Source organism: Entelurus aequoreus, linkage group LG01 (assembly GCF_033978785.1).
Source record: "Entelurus aequoreus isolate RoL-2023_Sb linkage group LG01, RoL_Eaeq_v1.1, whole genome shotgun sequence".
Classification (NCBI taxonomy): domain Eukaryota; kingdom Metazoa; phylum Chordata; class Actinopteri; order Syngnathiformes; family Syngnathidae; genus Entelurus; species Entelurus aequoreus.
This window is the reverse complement of record NC_084731.1, coordinates 27,009,113-27,034,790: the sequence shown is the minus strand read 5'-3', so window position 1 is coordinate 27,034,790 and position 25,678 is coordinate 27,009,113. Positions and strand designations below refer to the sequence as shown.

At 39.9% G+C, this 25,678-nt stretch overlaps 1 protein-coding gene across 4 annotated transcripts in view; it reads left to right on the top strand.

The window, feature by feature from the left end:
- Nucleotides 1-25,428, top strand: part of cdh4 (cadherin 4, type 1, R-cadherin (retinal)) — a 620,224-nt gene extending 594,796 nt beyond the window's left edge. For 3 of the 4 annotated variants that reach the window (XM_062046835.1, XM_062046825.1, XM_062046843.1), the window contains 5 exons: nucleotides 6,481-6,717; nucleotides 9,398-9,631; nucleotides 13,946-14,085; nucleotides 18,920-19,084; nucleotides 23,821-25,428. In XM_062046835.1, coding sequence (XP_061902819.1) covers nucleotides 6,481-6,717; nucleotides 9,398-9,631; nucleotides 13,946-14,085; nucleotides 18,920-19,084; nucleotides 23,821-24,027 — 983 coding nt within the window. In that variant the 3' untranslated portion in view covers nucleotides 24,028-25,428. The remainder of the gene's footprint in view (nucleotides 1-6,480; nucleotides 6,718-9,397; nucleotides 9,632-13,945; nucleotides 14,086-18,919; nucleotides 19,085-23,820) is intronic. The other variant, XM_062046851.1, reaches the window with a different exon arrangement.
- Nucleotides 25,429-25,678: the final 250 nt, after the last annotated feature.

Sequence of the window (25,678 nt, the reverse complement as noted above, 5' to 3'; positions counted from 1 at the left end):
ATGGCAAGATATGTTGCTCCAAAACCTGTATGTACCTTTCAGCATTAATGGCGCATTCACAGATGTGTAAGTTATCCATGTCTTGGGCACTAATACACCCCCATACCATCACAGATGCTGGCTTTTCAACTTTGCACCTATAACAATCCAGATGGTTCTTTTCCTCTTTGGTCCGGAGGACACGACGTCCACAGTTTCCAAAAACAATTTGAAATGTGGACTCGTCAGACCACAGAACACTTTTCCACTTTGTATCAGTCCATCTTAGATGAGCTCTGGCCCAGCGAAGCCGACGGCGTTTCTGGGTGTTGTTGATAAACGGTTTTCGCCTTGCATAGGAGAGTTTTAACTTGCACTTACAGATGTAGCGACCAACTGTAGTTACTGACAGTGGGTTTCTGAAGTGTTCCTGAGCCCATGTGGTGATATCCTTTACACACTGATGTCGCTTGTTGATGCAATACAGCCTGAGGGATCGAAGGTCACAGGCGTAGCTGCTTACGTGCAGTGATTTCTCCATATTCTCTAAACCCTTTGATGATATTACGGACCGAAGATGGTGAAAACCCTAAATTCCTTGCAATAGCTGGTTGAGAAAGGCTTTTCTTAAACTGTTCAACAATTTGCTCACACATTTGTTGACAAAGTGGTGACCCTCGCCCCATCCTTGTTTGTGAATGACTGAGCATTTCATGGAATCTACTTTTATACCCAATCATGGCACCCACCTGTTCCCAATTTGCCTGTTCACCTGTGGGATGTTCCAAATAAGTGTTTGATGAGCATTCCTCAACTTTATCAGTATTTATTGCCACCTTTCCCAACTTCTTTGTCACGTGTTGCTGGCATCAAATTCTAAAGTTAATGATTATTTGCAAAAAAAAAAATGTTTATCCGTTTGAACATCAAATATGTTGTCTTTGTAGCATATTCAATTGAATATGGGTTGAAAATGATTTGCAAATCATTGTATTCCGTTTATATTTACATCTAACACAATTTCCCAACTCATATGGAAACGGGGTTTTTATATTTGCGTGTGCTATCATGACGTAATGACGCTAGCTAAAATGCTAACATGTTTACCATTGTCTGTGTTAGTATTATTAACCTACAACGACATTCTTTTTGTATTGTTTCAGTTTCACAAATTCCTTTGTAAATTCACCAAAACGTCACCGTGGAGTTGTCAGGTTCAAACACTGATGACATCTATTAAACAAACGAGAAGCAAGGAATCATGCAGAGACAGAGTTCAATTTGGCTCAATGAGGAGACACGTGTTTTGGGCTGTACTCTAGTTACAGATCCAAACTACGTTCTAAAAGTCCAGCCCGCATGCTTCCTGTATTTATTTGGAAGGTCCCTGTTACATCACTGAAGCTGTCGCTGAGGGAAGGGGGTAATTTCGACAACTCCAGTTAGACACAATATATGATTATGCAAAAATGCAAATGTGTTGACGCTGGTGCTATCGCCCCGTCTCTGCTTTGTCTGCGTCTCGGTACCCGATGTTCGGCCTTGGCAGTCAGCAGGCCGAGTCTAGACACAACACTGATAGAGACGGTTGGCAATCCAAAAGATTGCCAGCTTTGCACAGATACAAAAATACAGATAATAAATATAGCAACGGCCCTTAAGCATAAAGTTGTGTGATAATATATATATACATGATTATTCTAACAGAGGTATTAAGTCTGTTTAGCTGATTGGAGAGCTACCTTCCGCAGCTAATAGGTCCAAGACAATGACTTCTGTTTTGTTTGATCAGCCGTTTTACTGCCGTGTTACAGACACCGTTTGGAAAAAAATTAAGGCATGTAAATAAACATTTAAAAATATTTTAACATTATTAAAGGGGCTGTTTGCAATACGTACACAGATGCCTAGAGGGCGCTAGCTCTCCAATGTAGACTACCGTTCAAAAGTTTGGGGTCACCCAAACAATTTTGTGGAATAGCCTTAATTTCTAAGAACAAGAATAGACTGTCGAGTTTCAGATGAAAGTTCTCTTTTTCTGGCCATTTTGAGCGTTTAATTGACCCCACAAATGTGATGCTCCAGAAACTCAATCTGCTCAAAGGAAGGTCAGTTTTGTAGCTTCTGTAACGAGCTAAACTGTTTTCAGATGTGTGAACATGATTGCACAAGGGTTTTCTAATCATCAATTAGCCTTCTGAGCCAATGAAGGCAAACACATTGTACCATTAGAACACTGGAGTGATAGTTGCTGGAAATGGGCCTCTATACACCTATGTAGATATTGCACCAAAAAACAGACATTTGCAGCTAGAATAGTCATTTACCACATTAGCAATGTATAGAGTGTATTTCTTTAAAGTTAAGACTAGTTTAAAGTTATCTTCATTGAAAAGTACATTGCTTTTCCTTAAAAAATAAGGACATTTCAATGTGACCCCAAACTTTTGAACGGTAGTGTATTTTACGCAGTATATCCCGTCCTCGTACGCAATTACGTAACTACGTACTCACGTAACACATGCACGTGTGTCAGCTTTGTGTGTTGTTAGTTAATAATTGTGATTTTGATAGTTAGCATTAGCTGTTATGAATGCATATGACTGCAAACTGGTTGTTGCTTCTCTTGGACTGCTGTTGCATGTGTGCAAGCGCTCCCTGCGCGTACGTGTCGGCGAGACCTTGTGATTGACCGCCGTAAACACCTTTTTTTTTTTTTTCTCGGCCCAAGTAATTGTGAAGAATATAGACGGTTTTAAAATAAATGTGTTCTGTGAAACCACTAATGGTAACATAAGCTACCATTAGTGTTTTTGTGTGGTTTTTTTCTCTTTGAAAAATATAACTGTCATACAAAGGTCAAAATAGGTTACCCGCTGGTAATGTTGAGAAATAAAAACAATAAAACACTCAACTGTTGCCTTAAATCACACAAGATGACAGGGGGCACTAGAAGTGTGAGTCTTACATGTTGCCTTTTTAAAAAAAAAAAATTGTCAGTGTAAAAAGGCGTTTGTGGATGACTTTTTGTAGTAAATGTGCAACAGACAAAGCACTCCTCTGACAACAAGTGGTGTTCAGTTAGGATGTAATGGCATCAAAATTTCGCTGTATGATATTATCACGATATATGTCCAAAAAAAAAAAAACAGACGAAACAATACCATGCACAGTGTGTAAAATGAAGTGACAGGAATGTTTAAGATAAACACACTTACTGTAATTGAACACAAACATAATGCTCAAATGTAGAGATGTCCGATAATATCGGACTGCCGATATTATCGGCCGATAAATGCTTTAAAATGTAATATCGGAAATTATCGGTATCGGTTTCAAAAAGTTCAATTTATGACTTTTTAAAACGCCGCTGTACGGAGTGGTACGCGGACGTAGGGGGAAGTACAGAGCGCCAATAAATCTTAAAGGCACTGCCTTCGCGTGCCGGTCCAATCACATAATATCTACGGCTTTTCACACACACACGAGTGAATGCAAGGCATACTTGGTCAACAGCCATACAGGTCACACTGAGGGTGGCCGTATAAACAACTTTAACACTGTTACAAATATGCGCCACACTGTAAACCCACACCAAACAAGAATGACAAACACATTTCGGGAGAACATCCGCACCGTAACACAACATAAGCACAACACAACAAATACCCAGAACCCCTTGCAGCACTAACTCTTCTGGGAGGCTACAATATACACCCCCCGCTACCCCCTAAGAATCCCGCCCCCCCACCCCCAACCCCGCCCACCTTAACCGCCTCATGCTCTCTCAGGGAGAGCATGTCCCAAATTCCAAGCTGCTGTTTTGAGGCATGTTAAAAAAAATTATGCACTTTGTGACTTCAATAATAAATATGGCAGTGCCATGTTGCCATTTTTTCCATAACTTGAGTTGATTTATTTTGGAAAACCTTGTTACATTGTTTAATGCATCACAACAAAATTAGGCATAATAACGTGTTAATTCCACGACTGTATACATCGGTATCGGTTGATATCGGAATCGGTAATTAAGAGTTGGACAATATCGGATATCGGCAAAAAAGCCATTATCGGACATCCCTACTCAAATGTTTTAATCATAATTACTGTACTTTTGGACTATAGAGCGCACCAGGATATAAGCCGCACCCACTAAATTTTAGAAGGAAAAAATATTTTCCATATACTAGCCACACTGGACTATAAGCCGCAGATATATACAGTATATACTGTGAAATGAATTATTTACACTGAAATATTCTATACATTCTAATTTACATACCTTAAAGGCCTACTGAAATGAAATGGTTTTATTTAAACGGGGATAGCAGATCCATTCTATGTGTCATACTTGATCATTTCGCGATGTTGCCATATTTTTGCTGAAAGGATTTAGTAGAGAACATCGACGATAAAGTTCGCAACTTTTGGTCGCTGACAAAAAAAGCCTTGCCTGTACCGGAAGTAGCGTGACGTCGCAGGTTGAAAGGCTCCTCACATTTCCTCATTGTTTACACCAGCAGCGAGAGCGATTCGGACCAACAAAGCGACGATTACCCCATTAATTTGAGCGAGGATGAAAGATTTGTGGATGAGGAACGTGAGAGTGAAGGACTAAAGTGCAGTGCAGGACGTATCTTTTTTCGCTCTGACCGTAACTTAGGTACAAGAGCTCATTGGATTCCACACTTTCTCCTTTTTCTATTGTGGATCACGGATTTGTATTCTAAGATTAAGATTAAAGATTAAAGTACCAATGATTGTCACACACACACTAGATGTGGTGAAATTTGTCCTCTGCATTTGTCCCATCCCCTTGGGGAGCAGTGGGGAGCAGTGGGCAGCAGCGGTGCCGCGCCCGGGAATCATTTTGGTGATTTAACCCCCAACTCCAACCCTATGTTGCTGAGTGCCAAGCAGGGAGGTTATGGGTCCCATTTTTATAGTCTTTGGTATGACTCGGCTGGAATTTGAACTCCAACCTACCGATCTCAAACCACCTCGGATACTATATCCTCTTGAAAATGGGAGTCGAGAACGCGAAATGGACATTCACAGTGACTTTTATCTCCACGACAATACATCGGCGAAGCACTTTAGCTACGGAGCTAATGTTATAGCATCAGGCTTAACTGCAGATAGAAACAAAATAAATAAACCCCTGACTGGAAGGATAGACAGAAAATCAACAATACTATTAAACCATGGACATGTAAATACATGGTTAATGCTTTCCAGCCTGGCGAAGCTTAACAATGCTGTTGCTAACGACGCCATTGAAGCTAACTTAGCTACGGGACCTCACAGAGCTATGCTAAAAACATTAGCTATCCACCTACGCCAGCCAGCCTTCATCTGCTCATCAACACCCGTGCTCACCTGCGTTCCAGCGATCGACGGAGCGACAAAGGACTTCACCCGATCATCGATGTGGTCGGCGGCTAGCGTCGGATAGCGCGTCTGCTATCCAAGTCAAAGTCCTCCTGGTTGTGTTGCTGCAGCTAGCCGCTAATACACCGATCCCACCTACAACTTTCTTCTTTGCAGTCTTCATTGTTCATTAAACAAATTGCAAAAGATTCACCAACACAGATGTCCAGAATACTGTGGAATTTTGCGATGAAAACAGAGCTTTTTGTATTGGATACAATGGTGTCCGAATACTTCCGTTTCAACCATTGACGTCACACGCATACGTCATCATACATAGACGTTTTCAACCGGAAGTTTCGCTGGAAATTTAAAATTGCACTTTGTAAGTTAACCCGGCCGTATTGGCATGTGTTGCAATGTTAAGATTCCATTATTGATATATAAACTATCAGACTGCGTGGTCGGTAGTAGTGGGTTTCAGTAGGCCTTTAATTGTTTCCAAACGGTGCCTGTAACACGGCAGTAAAACGGCTGATCAAACAAAACAGAAGTCATCGTCATGGACCCACTAACTGCGTAAGCTAGCGCCACAATCGGCTAAACAGACCCCAATAAGTCCACGGGGCATTTACTTATTACAAAAAGACAAGGAGACAAACAAAACATACATGTAAATCTCAGGAAGAGCCCTAAGGTCTGGTGCAATATCTTGCTCGGCGTTTTCATATCATTCGGTGCACTTTAGTACCTTATTTTTGGTCAAATTCCAGGTTTTACCACCTAGGGGCGTTCGACTTTTGATGTTCTTTTTGGAAATACTGCACAACAACTTTCAACAACAACAACAACAACGACGACGTCTCTCCCAAGCTAATTCTTGGACTGCGCTGCTCAGAGCGTGTGTTTCTTGTCAAAGTGTGTGTCCGCCTGCAGTGCTGGGTATAGATAACAGAATTCTTCATCGCCAGACTGCCTCCAACTCTTCTCTCTTGTTTCATGCACCATCTGCATTTGTTTTCAGCTCACCTCCCCTGCCTCACTCTGTCTCTACATTACCATCTCATCACTTCTTCAAGTGGTTCTCCTCTTGCCTCCTTTGATCTGTACGCCTCCTTCTCCTCCCTGCAGGTTCTCCTCAAGCCAGCGGGACAGGAACCCTCCAGATCTACCTGATCGATGTGAACGACAACCCGCCAGTACTTATACCCCAGGAGGGCCAAGTGTGTCAACGAGCACGCCCCAATTCTAGGATAAATATCACCGCTTCGGACGCCGACTCCGACCCCAATGTGGGGCCGTTTGGGTTCGAGCTGCCGACATTTCCTCCCAGTGTGCGCCGCAACTGGACCATTACCAGACTCAGCGGTAATTTCATTCTATCCTAATTATATTTGCAAGTAGGGCTGTCAGAATCAACATAATAATTCAGATAATACACCGGCATTATTAATCTGTTGAAATATTTTAATGCAATGAATACATCTCGAGTGCAGAATGACTATAAATCCCTAAAAAACACATCTGTGTCCAAGTGTGTCCAAGTAGTGTTAGCACCGCAAATGCGTGAATGTACTAGTGACAGGCTGCAGAAGCACACAAGTCAAAATGGAGGACGCTACACTGCAAAAATGAGCTGACAAAATATAAGATAATAGACTAGATTTTAGGAGAAAAATTCTAAAAACCAGTGAAATTATCTGTCCATGCGACTACTTACTTTTACTTTATAAAACAGGGGTCCCCAGACTACGGATCTGGCCCGCCGGCGTCTAAAATTCGGTCCGCGGGAAGTCCCAAGATTAAAAAAGATAAATAAATAAATACATTTTTATTTATTTTTTTTTTTTATTTAAATTTTTTTAACCTGACCTTTATAATCCATTTTCTACCGCTTGTTACTCTTGGTGTCTCCTAGCTGCTCATATTGTCTAAAAATGCCTTTTTCCATTGATAATGCTTTTTTCCATTGATAACGTGACATCAAGTTTCAGTCAATTAGTGTGCGAGGAATATATATATATATATATTTATATGTATATATATATATATATATATATATATATATATATATATATATATATATATATATATATATATATATATATATATATATACATATATATATATATACATATATATATATATATATATATATCGGAGGTTTCTGTGGTTTATCCGTCATACAGTGCTCAACACCGGGGTAGAGCGGAATATACGTTAGGTCAGGAAAAAACTCAGAGGCTATTTCATCCCTACAAGCCTGTTTCGCAGGTTTCTTCCTGCAAAACAGGCTTGTAGGGATGAAATAGCCTCTGTTTTTTTCCTGACCTAACGTATATATATATATATATATATATATATATATATATATATATATATATATATATATATATATATATATATATATATATATATATATATATACACACAGCCCAGCCCTCGGCCAAATTGTTTTAACCCAATGCGGCCCCAGGGTCAAAAAGTTTGGGGACCCCTGTTTTAAGACATGAGAACTTAAGATTTGTATACAGGTATCTAGAAATTAGCATGATTTTTAAAATACAAATAAGTATATTATTCTGCAAACAAGCATTATTCAACTTGCAATTCTTAAATTAAGCATCCTTGGGATGTGGCAGAAAACTTTAAACAGGAGTTTCTATGTGGGGAAAACAAAAATATCTTATTTGAATAGTTGCATCCATCCATTTTTTACCGCTTGTCCCGTTCGGGGTCGCGGGGGGTGCTGGAGCCTATCTCAGCTGCATTCGGGCGGAAGGCGGGGTACACCCTGGACAAGTCGCCACCTCATCACAATAGTTATTTTCTCAATTTGAACATTTTCAAACAAGAATAGACTAAATATAATTATTCATTTTAAAATTAAGATTATGACCTATAGTCAATGTCTAAAATAAGTAAATACTGTAGGTCTTTTCTAGGAATACACAGTAATTTTAAATCTTGCCAAGTGGAAAATAATTTGCAGTATGAATAAAAAAATGTGTTTCCTCAGATGACAAAGCAGCTCAGTCATTGTAATATGCATTTTCTTGCACCTGGATCATTCCAGGCGCAAAATCACAACCCTGCAGCAACTCCCAGAGCGTACTTTCAGTTAGGTTATGTTGTCTAGATCGCCCTTTAATATAAACTAGCAAAGGTGGTGCATGTTATATTTGTGTGCTACATGTTCAACAACATGACAAAACGCCATACATGTGGAGGGAAACGAGTGTCTCCCAGGTGACAAAAAAATATTTTAAATAGGGCAGTCTGTACCACTCAGTCTTAGAAGATCACCTGCAACGCGCCCACTAATAGTACACACAATTTTAGAATTCCCACACTCAATTTAGCACTTGTTTTTTGGACCTTGGTAGATCAGGCTCTGTGTACTGTTTTTTTTAACTCGCTTTGCTTATGCAAAATTAAACATGATTAATATTGATGAAAAATGACTTATTTATTGGTGATTAATCAATAGAAACCATGTGATTAATCTGATTTAAAATGTTAATCATTTCACAGCACTAACTGCAAGTGATTTAATGGTGCGTTCATTGGGAAGTCCAATTATGAGATGCGAGTGCATTATATATATTATATATGACCAAAAAGGATTGAAGAACAAAACAAATAGCACCAAAGTTAAAGTCTAGCAAAATGTCTCAGTGAGAGATACAAGTTCCATCCAGTGTTGACATATGATCTATCATTTGTGACAAATGAGATCCATTCATCTCCTTGTCCCCCGAGTAGCCCATCTGTCAAATAATCCACCCGGATGGATGTATCAACAGTTGCCTTGAGGACAAATCTGATCACATACCTGAAGTCTTCTCCCACTGGAACTGGCGTCTCTGTGACTGACTGATACATGCTGGATCTTACATGTTGTGTATCCGTGCCACATCTGAAAAGTATCTCCTCATCCACATTGCAGCGATTTACACACCCAACCTTGTCCATGATTTGTCTAATCTTTCATTATTTGTTCCTCCTCCTACCCATTTACTGATATTTCTCTACATTCGTTCTTTAGGTGACTATGCTCAGCTCAGGTTGAGGATTCCTTACTTGGAAGCGGGCGTGTACGAGATTCCCATCACTGTGTCCGATTCCGGGAACCCTCAACTGTCCAACCGCTCTATGATCAGAATCAAAGTGTGTCCGTGTGACCACAACGGGGACTGCAGCGCCACGGGCGCTGTTGCGGCCGCCGGCCTCGGCACGGGGGCCATCATTGCCATACTCATCTGCATCATTGTACTACTCAGTAAGTACAAATAATGAGCTTTCCAAGCAACAGTAACATGAGCCAGTGCATTACCTTGCAACCAGGCAGTGCCCCACTACTATACTGTATATATATACAGTCGTGGTCAAAAGTTTACATACACTTGTGAATGGCTGTCTTGAGTTTCCAATACCTTCTACAACTCTTATTTTTTTGTGATAGAGTGATTGGAGCACATACTTCTTGTTCACAAAAAACAATCATGAAGTTTGGTTCTTTTATGAATTTATTATGGGTCTACTGAAAATGTGACCAAATCTGTTGGGTCAAAAGTATACATACAGCAATGTTAATATTTGGTTACATGCAATACGGAAATTTTGGTAGCCATCCGCAAGCTTCTGGAAAGCTTCTGGTTGAATTTTTGACCACTCCTCTTGACAAAATTGGTGCAGTTCAGCTAAATGTGTTGGTTTTCTGACATGGACTTGTTTCTTCAGCATTGTCCACACGTTTGAGTCAGGACTTTGGGAAGGCCATTCTAAAAACCTTCATGCTAGCCTGATTTAGCCATTCCTTTACCACTTTTGACGTGTGTTTGGGGTCATTGTCCTGTTGGAACACCCAACTGCGCCCAAGACCCAACCTCCGGGCTGAGGATTTTAGGTTGTCCTGAAGAATTTTGGAGGTAATCCTCCTTTTTCATTGTCAAAAACGCAGCCTTATTGCAGCGAAACTTGCCAAGGGACATGTAACCAAATATTAACATTGCTGTATGTATACTTTTGACCCAGGAGATTCGGTCCCATTTTCACTAGACCCATAATAAACTCTTAAAAGATCCAAACTTCATGAATGTTTTTTGTGACCAACAAGTATGTGCTCCAATCACCCTACCGCAAAAAAATTAGAGTTGTAGAAATTATTGGAAACTCAAGACAGCCATGACATTATGTCCTTTACAAGTGTATGTAAACTTTTGACCACGACTGTATATAGTCGAGGTTACTGTGGTTTACCCGTTACACAGTGCTCAATACCGGGGTAGAGCGGAATATACGCTAGGTCAGGAAAAAACACAGAGGCTATTTCATCCCTACAAGCGTGTTTCGCAGGTTTCCCTGCTCTTCAGGGGATTTTAACCTGTGTGTTTTTTCCTGACCTAGCGTATATATATATATATAAAAATATATATATATATATATATATATATATATATATATATATATATATATATATATATATATATATATATATATATATATATATATATATATATATATATATAAGGCTGTTATTGTTGACGCATTACCGCATGTTAGTAATACAAAAAATTATATTGCGTTACCGGAAGACGCGCGCATTTTACATGGTATGTGGTCGCGATAAGAGGCGCCTAATTATGCTTCAAAACAGAACTTTAGATAAACTGAGATAACTTCTTGTTACTGCAGCAACAAACGTTCTTGTCATCGGCGCGCATCAAGTTCAAAATACTATCCAAAAGCCAAACACATACTCGAGGATGGTGCCGCTAACTGCGCGGCCAAAATTCACTGCTTTAATGTTGTCAAGAAAAGTACCACATCGCGTGTAAACCACTTAACATCTGTGAAGACCAAGTCCTGCAAGAAGATGTCATTCGTATCACCACTACTGATCAGTCGTACAATACCTTGGGGAGGCACACTTACAGCAGGGGTAAACCAACTCTACTACACAAACAAGAGCATCAAGTTGCAACTACTGGCTGAATTGGGAATTTACTTTGCTTAATCGAGAACATTGAACATCTGTAAGTAATCACAAGGAAAAAATAAAAGAGATCGGCTTTGTCATCTGAAAAGGTAAATAAGCTTGTTTGTTTAAACAACTGGTTAGACCAGGGGTCGGCAACCCGCGGCTCTAGAGCCGCATGCGGCTCTTTAGCGCCGCCCTAGTGGCTCTCAGGAGCTTTTTTAAAAATATATGAAAAATGGAAAAAGATGAGGAAAAAAAAAAGTTTTTGTTTTAATATGGTTTCCGTAGGAGGACAAACATGACGCAAACCTCCCTAATTGTTATAAAGCACACTGTTTATATTAAACATGCTTCACTGATTCGAGTATTTGGCAAGCGCCGTTTTGTCCTACTAATTTTGGCGGTCCTTGAACTCACCGTAGTTTGTTTACAAATATAACTTTCTCCGGCTTTCTAGGACGTGTTTTATGCCACTTCTTTTTCTGTCTCATTCTGTCCACCACACTTTTAACGTTGTGCGTGAATGCACAAAGGTGAGTTTTGTTGAGGTTATTGACTTGTGTGGAGTGCTAGTCAGACATATTTGGTCAGTGCATGACTGCAAGCTAATCGATGCTAACATGCTATTTAGGCTAGCTATATGTACACATTGCAGCATTATGCCTCATTTGTAGCTATATTTGAGGTCATTTAGTTTCCTTTAAGTCATCTTAATTCAATTTATATCTCATGACACACTATCTGTATGTAATATGGCTTTTAATTTTTTGCGGCTCCAGACAGATTTGTTTTTGTATTTTTGGTCCAATATGGCTCTTTAAACATGTTGGGTTGCCGACCCCTGGGTTAGACTAAAGAACAGTAAATGCAGATTTAAATGGTGAACTAGGTTAAGTTGTTTATGAGTGTCTTTACTACATTATCGATTAGTAACTGTACCTTGTTTGCTATATCATTGCAAGTGTGTGTGTGTGTGTGTGTGTGTGTGTGTGTGTGTGTGTGTGTGTGTGTGTGTGTGTGTGTGTGTGTGTGTGTGTGTGTGTGTGTGTGTGTGTGTGTGTGTGTGTGTGTGTGTGTGTGCGTGTGTGTGTGTGTGCGTGTGCGTGTGTGTGTGTGTGTGTGTGTGTGTTGTTGTATTTCTACCCTTCTTGAGACATCAACAAGGAAAAGTACCTTACATATGAGGACCAGTGAACAAGTTAGGACATGTTCTATCATTATTTTGTGACGATCGGTAGAGTCATCAAACGAGACTTTCATTTGCGGGTTCACACTGCAGCTAATCAATGCTTTTTTAACCGCAACAATCAAGTTGACCGGCTTTTTGATCCACTTCACCTTCAACTCCTGCCTCATCAATAACACATCTCCGCATTGGCGAGACTTAAGTGCAAGCAACGGAGTTTGCTAGTGTGGCCGTGCGACGGTATGTTGTGTAAACCTCACTTTTCAACGCTTTAAGAGCTGACAGCGGAGGGCTTCCACGATTGCTTTTTGGAGTCCGGGGCTCGAGTGAACAGACAAATTCACACTGCTACATAAATTACTTTGCCTGCTGGATGGCTAAAATCTTATTTTAGTCGTTAAGTTTTGAAATCAATCGCAAGCAATTTACACAAAAATATGAATAGCAGTCAGAAGAGAAACTGCAATTTAGAATTAAGAGTAGAGATGTCCGATAATGGCTTTTTTGCCGATATTCCCATATTGTCCAACTCTTAATTACTGATACCGATATCAACCGATACCGATATATACAGTCGTGGAATTAACACATTATTATGCCTAATTTTGTTGTGATGCCCCGCTGGATGCATTAAACAATGTAACAAGGTTTTCCAAAATAAATCAACTCAAGTTATGGAAATAAATGCCAACATGGCACTGCCATATTTATTATTGAAGTCACAAAGTGCTTTTTTTTTTTTAGATGCCTCAAAACAGCAGCTTGGAATTTGGGACATGCTCTCCCTGAGAGAGCATGAGGAGGTTGAGGTGCGAGGGGTAGGGGGTAGCGGGGGGTGTATATTTTAGCGTCCCGGAAAAGTTAGTGCTGCAAGGGATTCTGGGTATTTGTTCTGTTGTGTTACGGTGCGGATGTTCTCCCGAAATGTGTTTGTCATTCTTGTTTGGTGTGGGTTCACAGTGTGGCGCATATTTGTAACAGTGTTAAAGTTGTTTATACGGCAACCCTCAGTGTGACCTGTATGGCTGTTGACCAAGTATGCGTTGCATTCACTTGTGTGTGTGAAAAGCCGTAGATATTATGTGATTGGGCTGGCACGCAAAGGCAGTGCCTTTAAGGTTTTTTGGCGCTCTGTACTTCTCCCTACATCCATGTATCACTCCGTACAGCGGCGTTTTAAAAAGTCATACATTTTACTTTTTGAAACCGATACCGATAATTTCCGACATTACATTTTAAATCGGCCGATGATATCGGCAGTCCGATATTATCGGACATCTCTAATTAAGAGGACTGTTGTTGTTTGGTTTTGAATCATCACACTGTTGTGTTGTCAACATGCATGTCATCTATGCTCCTCAAAACAATTGCTTTACTATAAATGTGTACCTCTGTGCCACTGATGCTTTGCTGCCTGTTCCTTGCAGGCATGGTGCTCTTGTTTGTGGTGTGGATGAAGCGCAGAGAGAAGGAAAAGCAGGCAAAGCCGCTGCTGATCGACCCCGAGGATGATGTCCGGGACAACATTCTCAAATATGACGAGGAAGGCGGAGGAGAGGAAGATCAGGTATACAGTGAATGTATTCAACCCCCCCTCGCCTAAATCATAAAAAGCTGTTACCGGGCACATGCATCTTTGACATGCAGAACACAAAACTTCCATTACCTTCCCAAATGAAAGGGGGATAACACGGAGAAGAACTCCCTGGTGGTGTAGAACTGAACTAGACTTGGCAAATTGAGGTCAGCGGGAATGCAAGTTTTCTGTTGTTTGTTTTTTCATAAATTTGCTCTCTGAGCTTAAACAACAGCTGCTACTCAGTGTAAATCTATGAGAGCTATGCTTTTTTTCCCCATGCATAATAAACTATATAGTAGTGGTACATATACCTTCTTTATATAATACTCCCTTCTTCTTCTTACTAATCAATCAATCAATCAAGGTTTATTTATATAGCCCTTAATAAAAAGTTAAAAAACTTAAAGTACCAATGATTGTCACACACACTAGGTGTGGCGAAATTAACCTCTGCATTTGACTCATCACTCTTGATCACCCCCTGGGAGGTGAGGGGAGCAGTGAGCAGCAGCGGTGGCCGCGCCCGGGAATCATTTTTGGTGATTTAACCCCCCAATTCCAACCCTTGATGCTGAGTGCCAAGCAGGGAGGTAATGGGTCCCATTTTTATAGTCTTTGGTATGACTCGGCCGGGGTTTGAACAAGTGTCTCAAAGGGCTGCACAAGCATAAATATATATAAAAATACATACAACTGCGAACAAAACAGTGAAGGAAGACATGCTACTTTTAGACTGTCAATCAACACATTCTTGTCTCAAAGTACCACACATTAAAACAATATGCAGTAGTTTACTTTCAAAAATATTTGGCTTCATGTAGACTCGGAGCTTTTGTCTACATCATGCTCTTAAACGGAAGGGAAAAAAAACAGAAACACGATACAGTGATTATAATGTAATGATATTATAATACACAATAATAATGCGAGTAACTATTTAAAAGGATATATCAACTTTTATTTCTCATTACTGTAGAAATGTTTACCATTGTATTGTAATTGGAAGGTAAATAACGTTTAGTTATTCTAAATAAATAAACAAACAAAAATATAGAATGAACTCTCATTTCTGTAAGCAAAAATTTACAATATAATATTATAATAATAATAATATAATAATAATAATATTGATAAATATTGAACAAAATAGTGCCTCAAAGTGCATTTTTTTCCCCAGTTGGAAAAATAATGTCCGGTTGTCTCTTTAATGGTGGCCGTTACGTGATCGTGGCATTCTCTCTGAAACGTGTATCCTTTTTGCGATTTGAACGGTTTGTACACGCATAGGGCATTTTTCTCCGAGAAAGGCTAAGGCCCCGTTTACACTAAGTCGGATAAGGTTATCCAGGGTAAATCCCACCTAACCTTATCCGTGTCCACACACAACAATGCCACCGTTTAAGACCCTCTCCGTCTGCCGGCGCAACGCAACCTAGTACGCATGCGCGGAAAATGCGCACGTCATAGTCACCTCCAGTGTTGCTTTGTGTGCAAGTTCTTAAATTAAATTTGACTTATCTGAAAAATATCCAGTGTTGTGGTATTTCAATTAACTGGAATCCAGTGTGCTGTGGGGCCCTACTGCAGTGAATAAAATTGTGGTGTGGCTGTTTCAAGATGCACAATAAGGAGGCACTTGAAGGAAAATGGGCTGCATGGTCGAGTCGCCAGAAGAAAGCCATCACTCCAAATGACTTTGTTCCAGAAGTTTTGAGGCTTGTCTCTGTGCTGTTTAGCGTAATGTAAGCGGGATACTTTGTGACATTTGCGCAGAAATGGCTTTCTTCTGGCAACTCGACCACGCAGCCCATTTTTCTTCAAGTGCCTCCTTATTGTGCATCTTGAAACAGCCACACCACAATTTTTCAGAGAGTCCTGTATTTCAGCTGAAGTTATTTGTGGATTTTTCTTTGCATCTCAAACTATTTTCCTGGCAGTTGTGGCTGAAATCTTTGCTGGTCTACCCGAATCCCTCATTTTCCACTTCTTAATCAGCGTTTGAACACTGCTGATTGGCATTCTCAATTCCTTGGATATCTTTTTCTACCCCTTTCCTGTTTTATGCAGTTCAATTACCTTTTCTCGCAGATCCTTTGACAATTATTTTGCCTTTACCATGACTCAGAATCCAGAAACATCTGTGCAGCACTGGATGAAAGATGCAATGGTCTGTCAGAAGCTCAGAAACTCACTGACCTTGTATACACACACATTAATTACAAACAAACATGTCACAGGTGAGGATTGGAACCTTGATTAGCCATTCAAACCTGTTTGTGTCAACGTTTGTGCATGTTATCAGACCGAAGTCACTGGGGTATGTAAACTTTTGATCAGGGTCATTTGGGTACTTTTTTGTGTCATTTTGATTTAAAAAGAGTAAACACAGTTGTTTGCCAATAAATAGCTTCACACAACCATTAAGCATGAGTGGAAGAAAGGTTTTTGTGTTATCATTCATATTCTCTGAAGAATGGCCAAGAAATCATAAATTCTCCCAGGGTGTGTAAACTTATGAGCACGACTGTACTTTTAGCACTCGTATACAGGAACTATGGCTGCAAATGCCAGCTGTCCCAATACTTTTACGCAAACAGTATAGTGTCTTTAACCTTAAACACTGATCTGCACAAGCATTCACTTGTATTGTTTTCCGCCTCCCACGCACAGCTTTTAAAGCTAATATTGACATAATGGCGTCTGTTTATTAGACGCCTGTGTGAGGATTCAGCAGGTGCAGCTGCAAAATGCAACAAATGATTCCATAAAACGACTCCACGTGTGACATACCGTGTGGGTATTTGTGCTGACAAATGACTGAATTCAGCCTCACCAAAACCACCCATTAATATTAATTGGCAAGCACTTCAGAGTGATTAGCATATGAATACCAAACCAATGTTTTCTGTTTGGCGGGTGAGTGTGGGCGTGTGGCAGTGTCAAGCAATGTTTGCTGTTTTGTGCACCTTAAAACAAATGTTCAAGTCAAATTCTCTCTCATTGTTTGGAAGTTGGCTTTTCGAAAAGTTTGCTGTTAGTTCGGAGCAATGCACACTTCTTTCTAGTCCTTAGATGTTATGATCAAATCCATTGGTTATAGGTAGGCCCGTCAATCATTTACAATAAATCAGAATCATAATCAGAAATACTGTATGTTATTAATCCCCAGGGGGAAATGTGGGTGTTACCGTTAGTCTTCATATATATACAGTCATTTGAAATAAAGAAAGGATAATAGAGTAAGCGAGCTGGCGAATTGTCAAGTGTAGTGTTGTCCCGATACCAATATGTTGGTACCGGTACCGGTACCAACATTATTTTGATACTTTTCGGTACTTTTCTAAATAAAGGGGACCACAAAAAATTGCATTATTGACTTTATTTTAACAAAAAATCTTACGGTACATTAAACATATGTTTATCATTGCAAGTTTGTCCTCAAATAAAATAGTGAACATAGAACAAAAATTGTCTTTTAGTAGTAGGTAAACAAACAAAGACTCCTAATTTAGTCTGCTGACATATGCAGTAACATATTGTGTCATTTATCATTGTATTATTTTGTACTTTTCAGAGGCGGTATAGTACCGAATATCAGTGGTCCCCAACCTCCGCGGACCGATTGGTACCGGGCCGCGCAAGAAATTTAAAAAAAAATATATATATATATATATATATATATATATATTTATTTATTTATTTATTTTTTTTAATTAAATCAACATAAAAAACACAATATATACATTATTTATCAATATATATCAATACAGTCTGCAGGGATACAGTCCGTAAGCACACATGATTGTATTTCTTTATGAAAAATAAATAAATTAATTAAAAAAAAAAAAAAATCACCCCCCAACACCCCACCCCCTCCGGTCCGTGGGACAAATTTTCAGGCGTTGACCGGTCCCCAGCTACAAAAAGGTTGGAGACCACTGCCGAATATGATTCATTAGTATCGCGGTACTATACTGATACCGGTATACCGTACAACCCTAGTCCAGGGTGTACTCCGCCTTCCGCCTGAATGCAGCTGGGATAGGCTCCAGCAACCCCCGATACTCCGAGAGGGACAAGCGGTAGGAAATGGATGGATGGATAATAGAACAAGCAATATAGGTGTAGATAGAACATGTTACAAGAGAAAGTAAGCACATATTAACAGTAAATGAACAAGTACATTTTTAATTAATTTTCTACCACTTGTCAATAATGTTGACAAAATAATAGAATGATAAATGACACAATATGCTACTGCATATGTCAGCAGACTAAATTAGGAACCTTTTGTTTGTTTACTTACTAATAAAAGACAAGTTGTCTTGTATGTTCACTATTTTATTTAAGGACAAACTTGCAATAAGAAACATATGTTTAATTTACCGTAAGATTTTTTGTTAAAATAAATGCAATAACGCACATTTTTGTGGTCCCCTTTATTTAGAAACGTATCAAAAAGTACCGAAAATAATTGAAGTAATTTTGGTATCGGGGCAACACTACTACGGTGTAAACCGACGGTCATGCCAAAAAAAAAAATGGCACCTTTAAAGGAAAATATTATGAACTCATATTTATGGCATTAAGCTTGACAGCCGTTATTTGCCCTATAAGGGGACATCCTAATCTGGCATGCAAACAAAAATATTTAGTTTCTGAAATCCCAATGAATTTGGCCATGATGACCATTATTATTGTTTACATTGGAAGACAGTGAATGCAATTAGTAACACGGTGGCTGTAAGATAGTGATGTCAATGAAGGGTGAAACATGAGACAGACTTTTATTTCCTACTTTCCTTTATGGTCTCTTTCCCAGGACTATGACCTGAGCCAGCTCCAGCAACCCGAGTCCTTGGACCACATCATCAATAAACCAACGGGAGTACGCAGGGTGGATGAGAGGCCTGTCATCCCGGAGTCACAGTATCCTGTCAGACCCAGTCTGCCCCACCCTGGAGATATAGGAGACTTCATCCATGATGTATGACTGGCAATGCATGCAGTACTTGCACGTTATATCTGTTGCTTTTTTGTTTATAAACCAGAAATGATTGGTGATATACGACTACGATTTATCCCACTAAACTTTTTCCGTATTTTCCCATGTCTTACAATATTCAAGTGTATAAACATTAGTTGAGGAGTTGTTAAAGAGGGATTAGAAAGAGAAAAAAGGAAGACAGAGGAGGAAATTGCAGGGGACAAGAAGGGGATAAGACAGAGAGACAACAACAACAGCAAACACAACAATAACAACAACAACAGAACAACATCAGCAAATAGGATATGTACAAATATGATGGTAAAAGTGATACCAAAGAAGCAGTTAGTGAAATAAATAATACAGAAATGACAATGAGCATTATTACACTACAAATGGAGCAATACAAATACCAATAGAAATAGCATTATTGATAATGAATAATAACAATAATTGCCTCTATTATCAACAATACAATCGTTCAAATGCAACAATACATATATGTAATGATAACTTGAAATACAACAGAAAGCAGATAAATGGAGGGGAAGAAAGAGAAGCCAGCTATATTAACCTTGTAGATTGTTATAGTAACAGTAGGTTAAGCTTTGTCAATGTGCCATTTTTTTTGTACTTTTGAAATGAAATTTGAACCCAACGGGGTCCTTTTTGAGTATTCAAGTTAAGTACAAAGTACATCTGCATTTTTTTCTCCTCTTGGCAGACATATCAACAATATCACCTTCAAGCATTTGTTGCAGGTGGCTGAGTCGGTATTAATTAAGCTTCTTTTTTTTTGGTCTGGTTGCTACCGTTTCCACTATGGAATCAAGTTTTAGTACTCGTCCCTACTGGTTATCAGCAAACAGTAGAATTAGATATTGGATATCATTTGATTGAAAAAAACTGAAGAATCTGGCATTGAACTGTGTTTTGTTCACTAAAAACTGTCCCTGATCAATAATTGTGAGATGGGTCTTTAGATAACCAGAAAACAAAAATATTTCTAGCAGTTTAGATACACACGTGTTTTTCTGGCTGGCATTTTCAAGAAATGCCAGCCGCACTGAGCACACGTCACTGATTACCATTGAACACAACGCAAGTTGCCATTCATGGACCTCTAAAAAGTTGTGAAAAATTCGAAAATACTAAAGGAAATCTCGTGAAATTCTCATACCTCACTGTTCACAAGATTTAGGAGAGGCGTAAAAATTGAACCCAGGGTTGAATTGAAAACACACCCAACTTTATGATATGGCACAGCAGGAGCACATCATTTTTAAACACATATGTAAAAAGTATGTGAACAGTGAAAAGTTGGATGTGTTTATCGGAACGCAGGTATTTGGAGAACTCATCATGAACATCTTTCAACTTTTTCTTCAACTAAACAACAACACACCATGCATGCTGGTAGGTCGCAAAAAAATTTACATTAATGTGAGTCATCCGAATTATGGATAATATGTCAACATTAGAGATGTCCGATAATGGCTTTTTTGCCGATATTCCGATATTGTCCAACTCTTAATTACCGATTCCGATATCAACCGATACCGATATATATAGTCGTGGAATTAACACATTATTATGTTTAATTGTGTTGTGATGCCCCGCTGGATGCATTAAACAATGTAACAAGATTTTCCAAAATAAATCAACTCAAGTTATGGAAAAAAATGCCAACATGGCACTGCCATATTTATTATTGAAGTCACAAAGTGCATTATTTTTTAACATGCCTCAAAACAGCAGCTGGGAATTTGGGACATGCTCTCCCTGAGAGAGCATGAGGAGGTTGAGGTGGTCGGGGTTGGGGGGGGGGGGGTTTGGGGTGTATATTGTAGCGTCCCGGAAGAGTTAGTGCTGCAAGGGGTTCTGGGTATTTGTTCTGTTGTGTTTATGTTGTGTTACGGTGCGGATGTTCTCCCGAAATGTGTTTGTCATTCTTGTTTGGTGTGGGTTCACAGTGTGGCGCATATTTGTAACAGTGTTTAAGTTGTTTATACATCCACCCTCAATGTGACCTGTATGGCCATTGAGCAAGTATGCGGGGCATTCACTTGTGTGTGTGAAAAGCCGTAGCATTATGTGATTGGGCCGGCACGCAAAGGCAGTGCCTTTAAGGTTTATTGGCGCTCTGTACTTCTCCCTACGTCCGTGTACACAGCGGCGTTTTAAAAAGTCATACATTTGACTTTTTGAAACCGATACCGATAATTTCTGATATTACACTTTAAAGCATTTATCGGACGATAATATCAGCAGTCCGATATTATCGGACATCTCTAGTCAACAGCCGCATTCATAGCGGACTCAGCCGGACTGCCTCTCGAAAATGTTGCAATTTTTGATGCCAACAAAGCAAGTATGCCTGATAAAACATATTTAAAAGTAAGGCGCCACTTGCTAGCTCAATGTTAATTTACACCATATACCCGAATGCAGCTGAGATAGGCTCCAACACCCCCTGCGAACCCGAACGGGACAAGCGGTAGAAAATGGATGGACGGATGGATGGACGGACATCAGGGGTTTCCAAACTTTTGGACTAGGGTACCGCATTGGGCTCAAAAATTTGTCCGAAGGCCGAAAGCGGACTGCATGCAAAGTAACTGTATATACATACATACATATGAGTACATATTGTTATAATAATGTAATGGGTATATAATTCATATTTATTATAGTTGGTTATTTAAGAGTATGTTTACTTCCGTGACAACCTCCTTAAGGTTTTTTTTAATCAATCAAAAATATCGTGCAGCCACAATGCGCCGTACATGGATAATTGTAGAGAGACGGTTTTGTATTTTCCCATCATCCCTTGGGTGCCATTTTGATGTCTTATGTTGATTGTTTTTTTAATAATATCCACAATGTTCAATGAGCAGGTTGTGTTATGTGTGACCATGTGTGTAGAATTTTTGTGCTGGTTGATAAAAAAAAAATTCTGCACCGTGACTAGGGAAGGTTGTCTGGATTGGGTCATACAAGTAAATATTGTGCTACATCTTGCTGACATTACAATAAATGGAAGGGTTACTTTCATTGGTCACCAGATGGTGACCAAAATGCAGCAATTAGACTACTGACTATTTATATATGATAGCGATACACCACTCCAACACACCTTTCTATTGAACTTGTGCCGTCTCGCAGGCCAAATATTGAACACACGGGGATCACACTTGGCCCATGGGCCGTGGTTTGCACACCCCTAATACCAATTAGCATTAATGATTTTACATGACGATTTCTGTGCCTCCAAATTTTGAAACTACAACTTAAATGCAAGTTACAATCAAACAGCCAGTGTGTAATAATTACAATACTTTACAATTTAAACACGATTTAGGGTGCGACAGAAGACAAGACTATTAGCTCATTGGCAAAATCTACTTCCTGACTACACCAACAAACCTTAGCCCAGTGGTTCTTAACCTTGGAGGTACCGAACCCCACCAGTTTCATATGCGCATTCACCGAACCCTTCTTTTGTGAAAAATAAAATGTTGGTTTTTTTCAAATTCAAGACAAAGTTATATGTTTTTGGTAACACTTTAGTATGGGGAACATATTCTAAGTAACAAAGACTTCATTTAGAGTTATTTGGTTAGGGTTAGGGTTAGGGTTAGAGGGTTAGGGTTATAATAAGGCCATGCCGAATAAGGCATTAATAAGTACTTAATAATGACTAGTTAAGAGCCAATATGTTACTAATTTGCATGTTAATAAGCAACTAATTAATGGTGAATATGTTCCCCATACTAAAGTGTTACCATGTTTTTTTACTGGTGCACAAAATTAACCGTGCATGAACATCACTTTGTTCTTTGATCACTTTGTTTACACAGTGCATAAACTGGGGCGGCATGGCATAGTGGGTAGAGCGCCCGTGTTAGAAACCTGAGGGTTGCAGGTTCGCTCCCCGCCTCTTACCATGCCGTTGTGTCCTTGGGCAGGACACTTCACCCTTGCCCCCGGTGCCACTCACACCGGTGAATGAATGTTGAATGAATGATAGGTGGTGGTCGGAGGGGCCGTAGGCGCAAATTGGCAGCCACGCTTCCGTCAGTCTACCCCAGGGCAGCTGTGGCTACGAAAGTAGCTTACCACCACCAGGTGTGAATGAATGATGGGTTTTTAACATGTAAAGCGACTTTGGGTACTTAGAAAAGCGCTATATAAATCCCAGGTATTATTATTATTATTATAAACTCACAACAAATTACACACCTGCAAATCAGTCTGACTTCTGCTGTTGCCGTATCCGTAATACGCCGATAGGGAGAAGTTTTTATTTACACGATGAGTCGTGTGTTTTGACCTCCGCCGAACCCCTGAGCCTGACTCACCGAACCCGTAGGGTTCGATCGAACCCAGGTTAAGAACCACTGCCTTAGCCTATACACCACTATCACCTAACGTCTTGGAATTTCAACTGCATGCAAAGTCTACTATGTAATACTTGCAAGTGAGACAAGATATCATAACTGGACAGCACAGTTATTATAATTAGCTCAGTGTTCAATTTAAAGAAAAATGTTTTATTATTAATTGCATAACGTGTATTAACACATGAACACACAAAAGTACCGAAAATTGGTACATGTGAGTACAGGTATCGGTTCAAATGTTAGAGGTATATCAGGGTGATTGAACAGAGGAAGTGCGTGTTGAAAATGTAATCATATCTCAGTGAATCTCTCACTGTCTTTCCGTGTCTCCAGGGTCTTCGGGCAGCAGACAATGACCCCACAGCTCCCCCGTATGACTCCCTGCTGGTGTTCGACTACGAGGGCAACGGTTCGACCGCCGGTTCAGTCAGCTCACTCAACTCCACCAGCTCAGGGGACCAGGACTATGACTACCTCAATGACTGGGGCCCTCGCTTCAAGAAGCTGGCTGACCTTTACGGAGGAGGCGACGATGACTGAGAGCAGATGAGGGGCCGGGGGGTGCGTGGGGTCTTTGGGGCTGTGCCAGGGGTTCAAGAGAGGAGGGTCTTGAATAGGTGGCCCTTGGAAAAGCCCGGGGTCGCAGCCAGGAAACATTACCCAGGCTCTACCGGGGACATGTCAGGAGTGGACACAGTCTTGGAATTCCACTGCAACTGTATTCTGGCTTTATACCTTTCATGGGCAAATTTGTAGGGGTAATGTTTTTAAGTTGTTGTTCTCTCACCGTGCTGGACCCCAAGCTGCCTGGGGATGAATCAAGGCGGTTGTGAGAGGCACACTCGCGGTACTTTTAATGATTGTTTCAAGAATATCAAAAATATCATCTCTTGCTTTAGTCTCACACTGAAGAGAATGTTTCTGGGAAGAAGCCCTCTGACTCTTACTCTCAACTTGAATTTCCTTAGAACAGAAGCACTGTCATTTTATAAAGTGCCTTTTGTGATGTGTTTTTTGTATCAGACTCCTGTTATCTCAGGATCGGTTGCCATTCATGCAGTACAGGGAAGGTCCTATCTCATCATCGCCTCCCTCTCGGCCCCTCAAACCAATCTTGCCTGTCACTCTCCGTATCTCCCCCCAGTGGTCCAGCAGACAGGGGAACAACCTGGGCGCACTTCTAACTCTCACATGGCCCTGAATTATCCCATAAGTGTTGGACAAACTTCGCTGTCACAAATATCTCACCTTTTCGACACAAACGCGGCTATACAGTGATATCTCGGGAGACTATGTTTAATAGTCAGTTGGGATTTGTAAATTAGTGGAGAACGCCTGCCTTTCCTCTGTGGACTCATGAACTTAGGAGCCTTGATGTTGAGATGCTTGCCTGCCGTGTATGGTTTTCTGTTGCTTTCTCCACAATGTAAAGCTGACATATAAAGGCATGATCTGAAGAAAGTGGGGACCTGAAATCACTCGGAATCAAGGCCTCTGACACGTTCCTGAAACATCACTGACACCTTTTAACATTCCCGTTTTTTACCGGCCAACAAACACTATCAAGGTGCATGATTTTTTGCTTTTTCTTTTTCCAAACTGTTTTCTTCAAAACACTTGTTAGTATGTGGTGAGAATGTGGAAGTAGTCAACAGAAACTGTATGAATATACCCTGTATAAAGACACTGAGGAAATAAAAAATACTGTAACATACCTATTTTGGAAGTATTGATGACATCACGTTTGCTGCTTGTTTTCCCTCAGCTCCCGATTAGTTTTGGCCTGTTCATTTTTTTCTTATGTGATTTTGTTCAGCTATAAAGTTTCATCCAGTTTTAAATGCTTGCTTACGGAGTGAATTTAAAGGTCTACTGAAATGAATTTTTTTTTATTTAAACGGGAATAGCAGATCCATTCTATGTGTCATACTTGATCATTTTGCGATATTGCCATATTTTTGCTGAAAGGATTTAGTATAGAACAACGTCGATAAAGTTCACAACTTTTGGTCTCTGATAAAAAAAAACCTTGCCCCTACCGGAAGTAGCGTGACGTTGTCAGTTGTTCACTCCCTCATATTTTCCTATAGTTTTCAACGCAGCTAGAGCGATTCGGACCATTACCCCATTAATTTGAGCGAGGATGAAAGATTCGTGGACGAGGAACGTTAGAGTGACGGACTAGAATGCA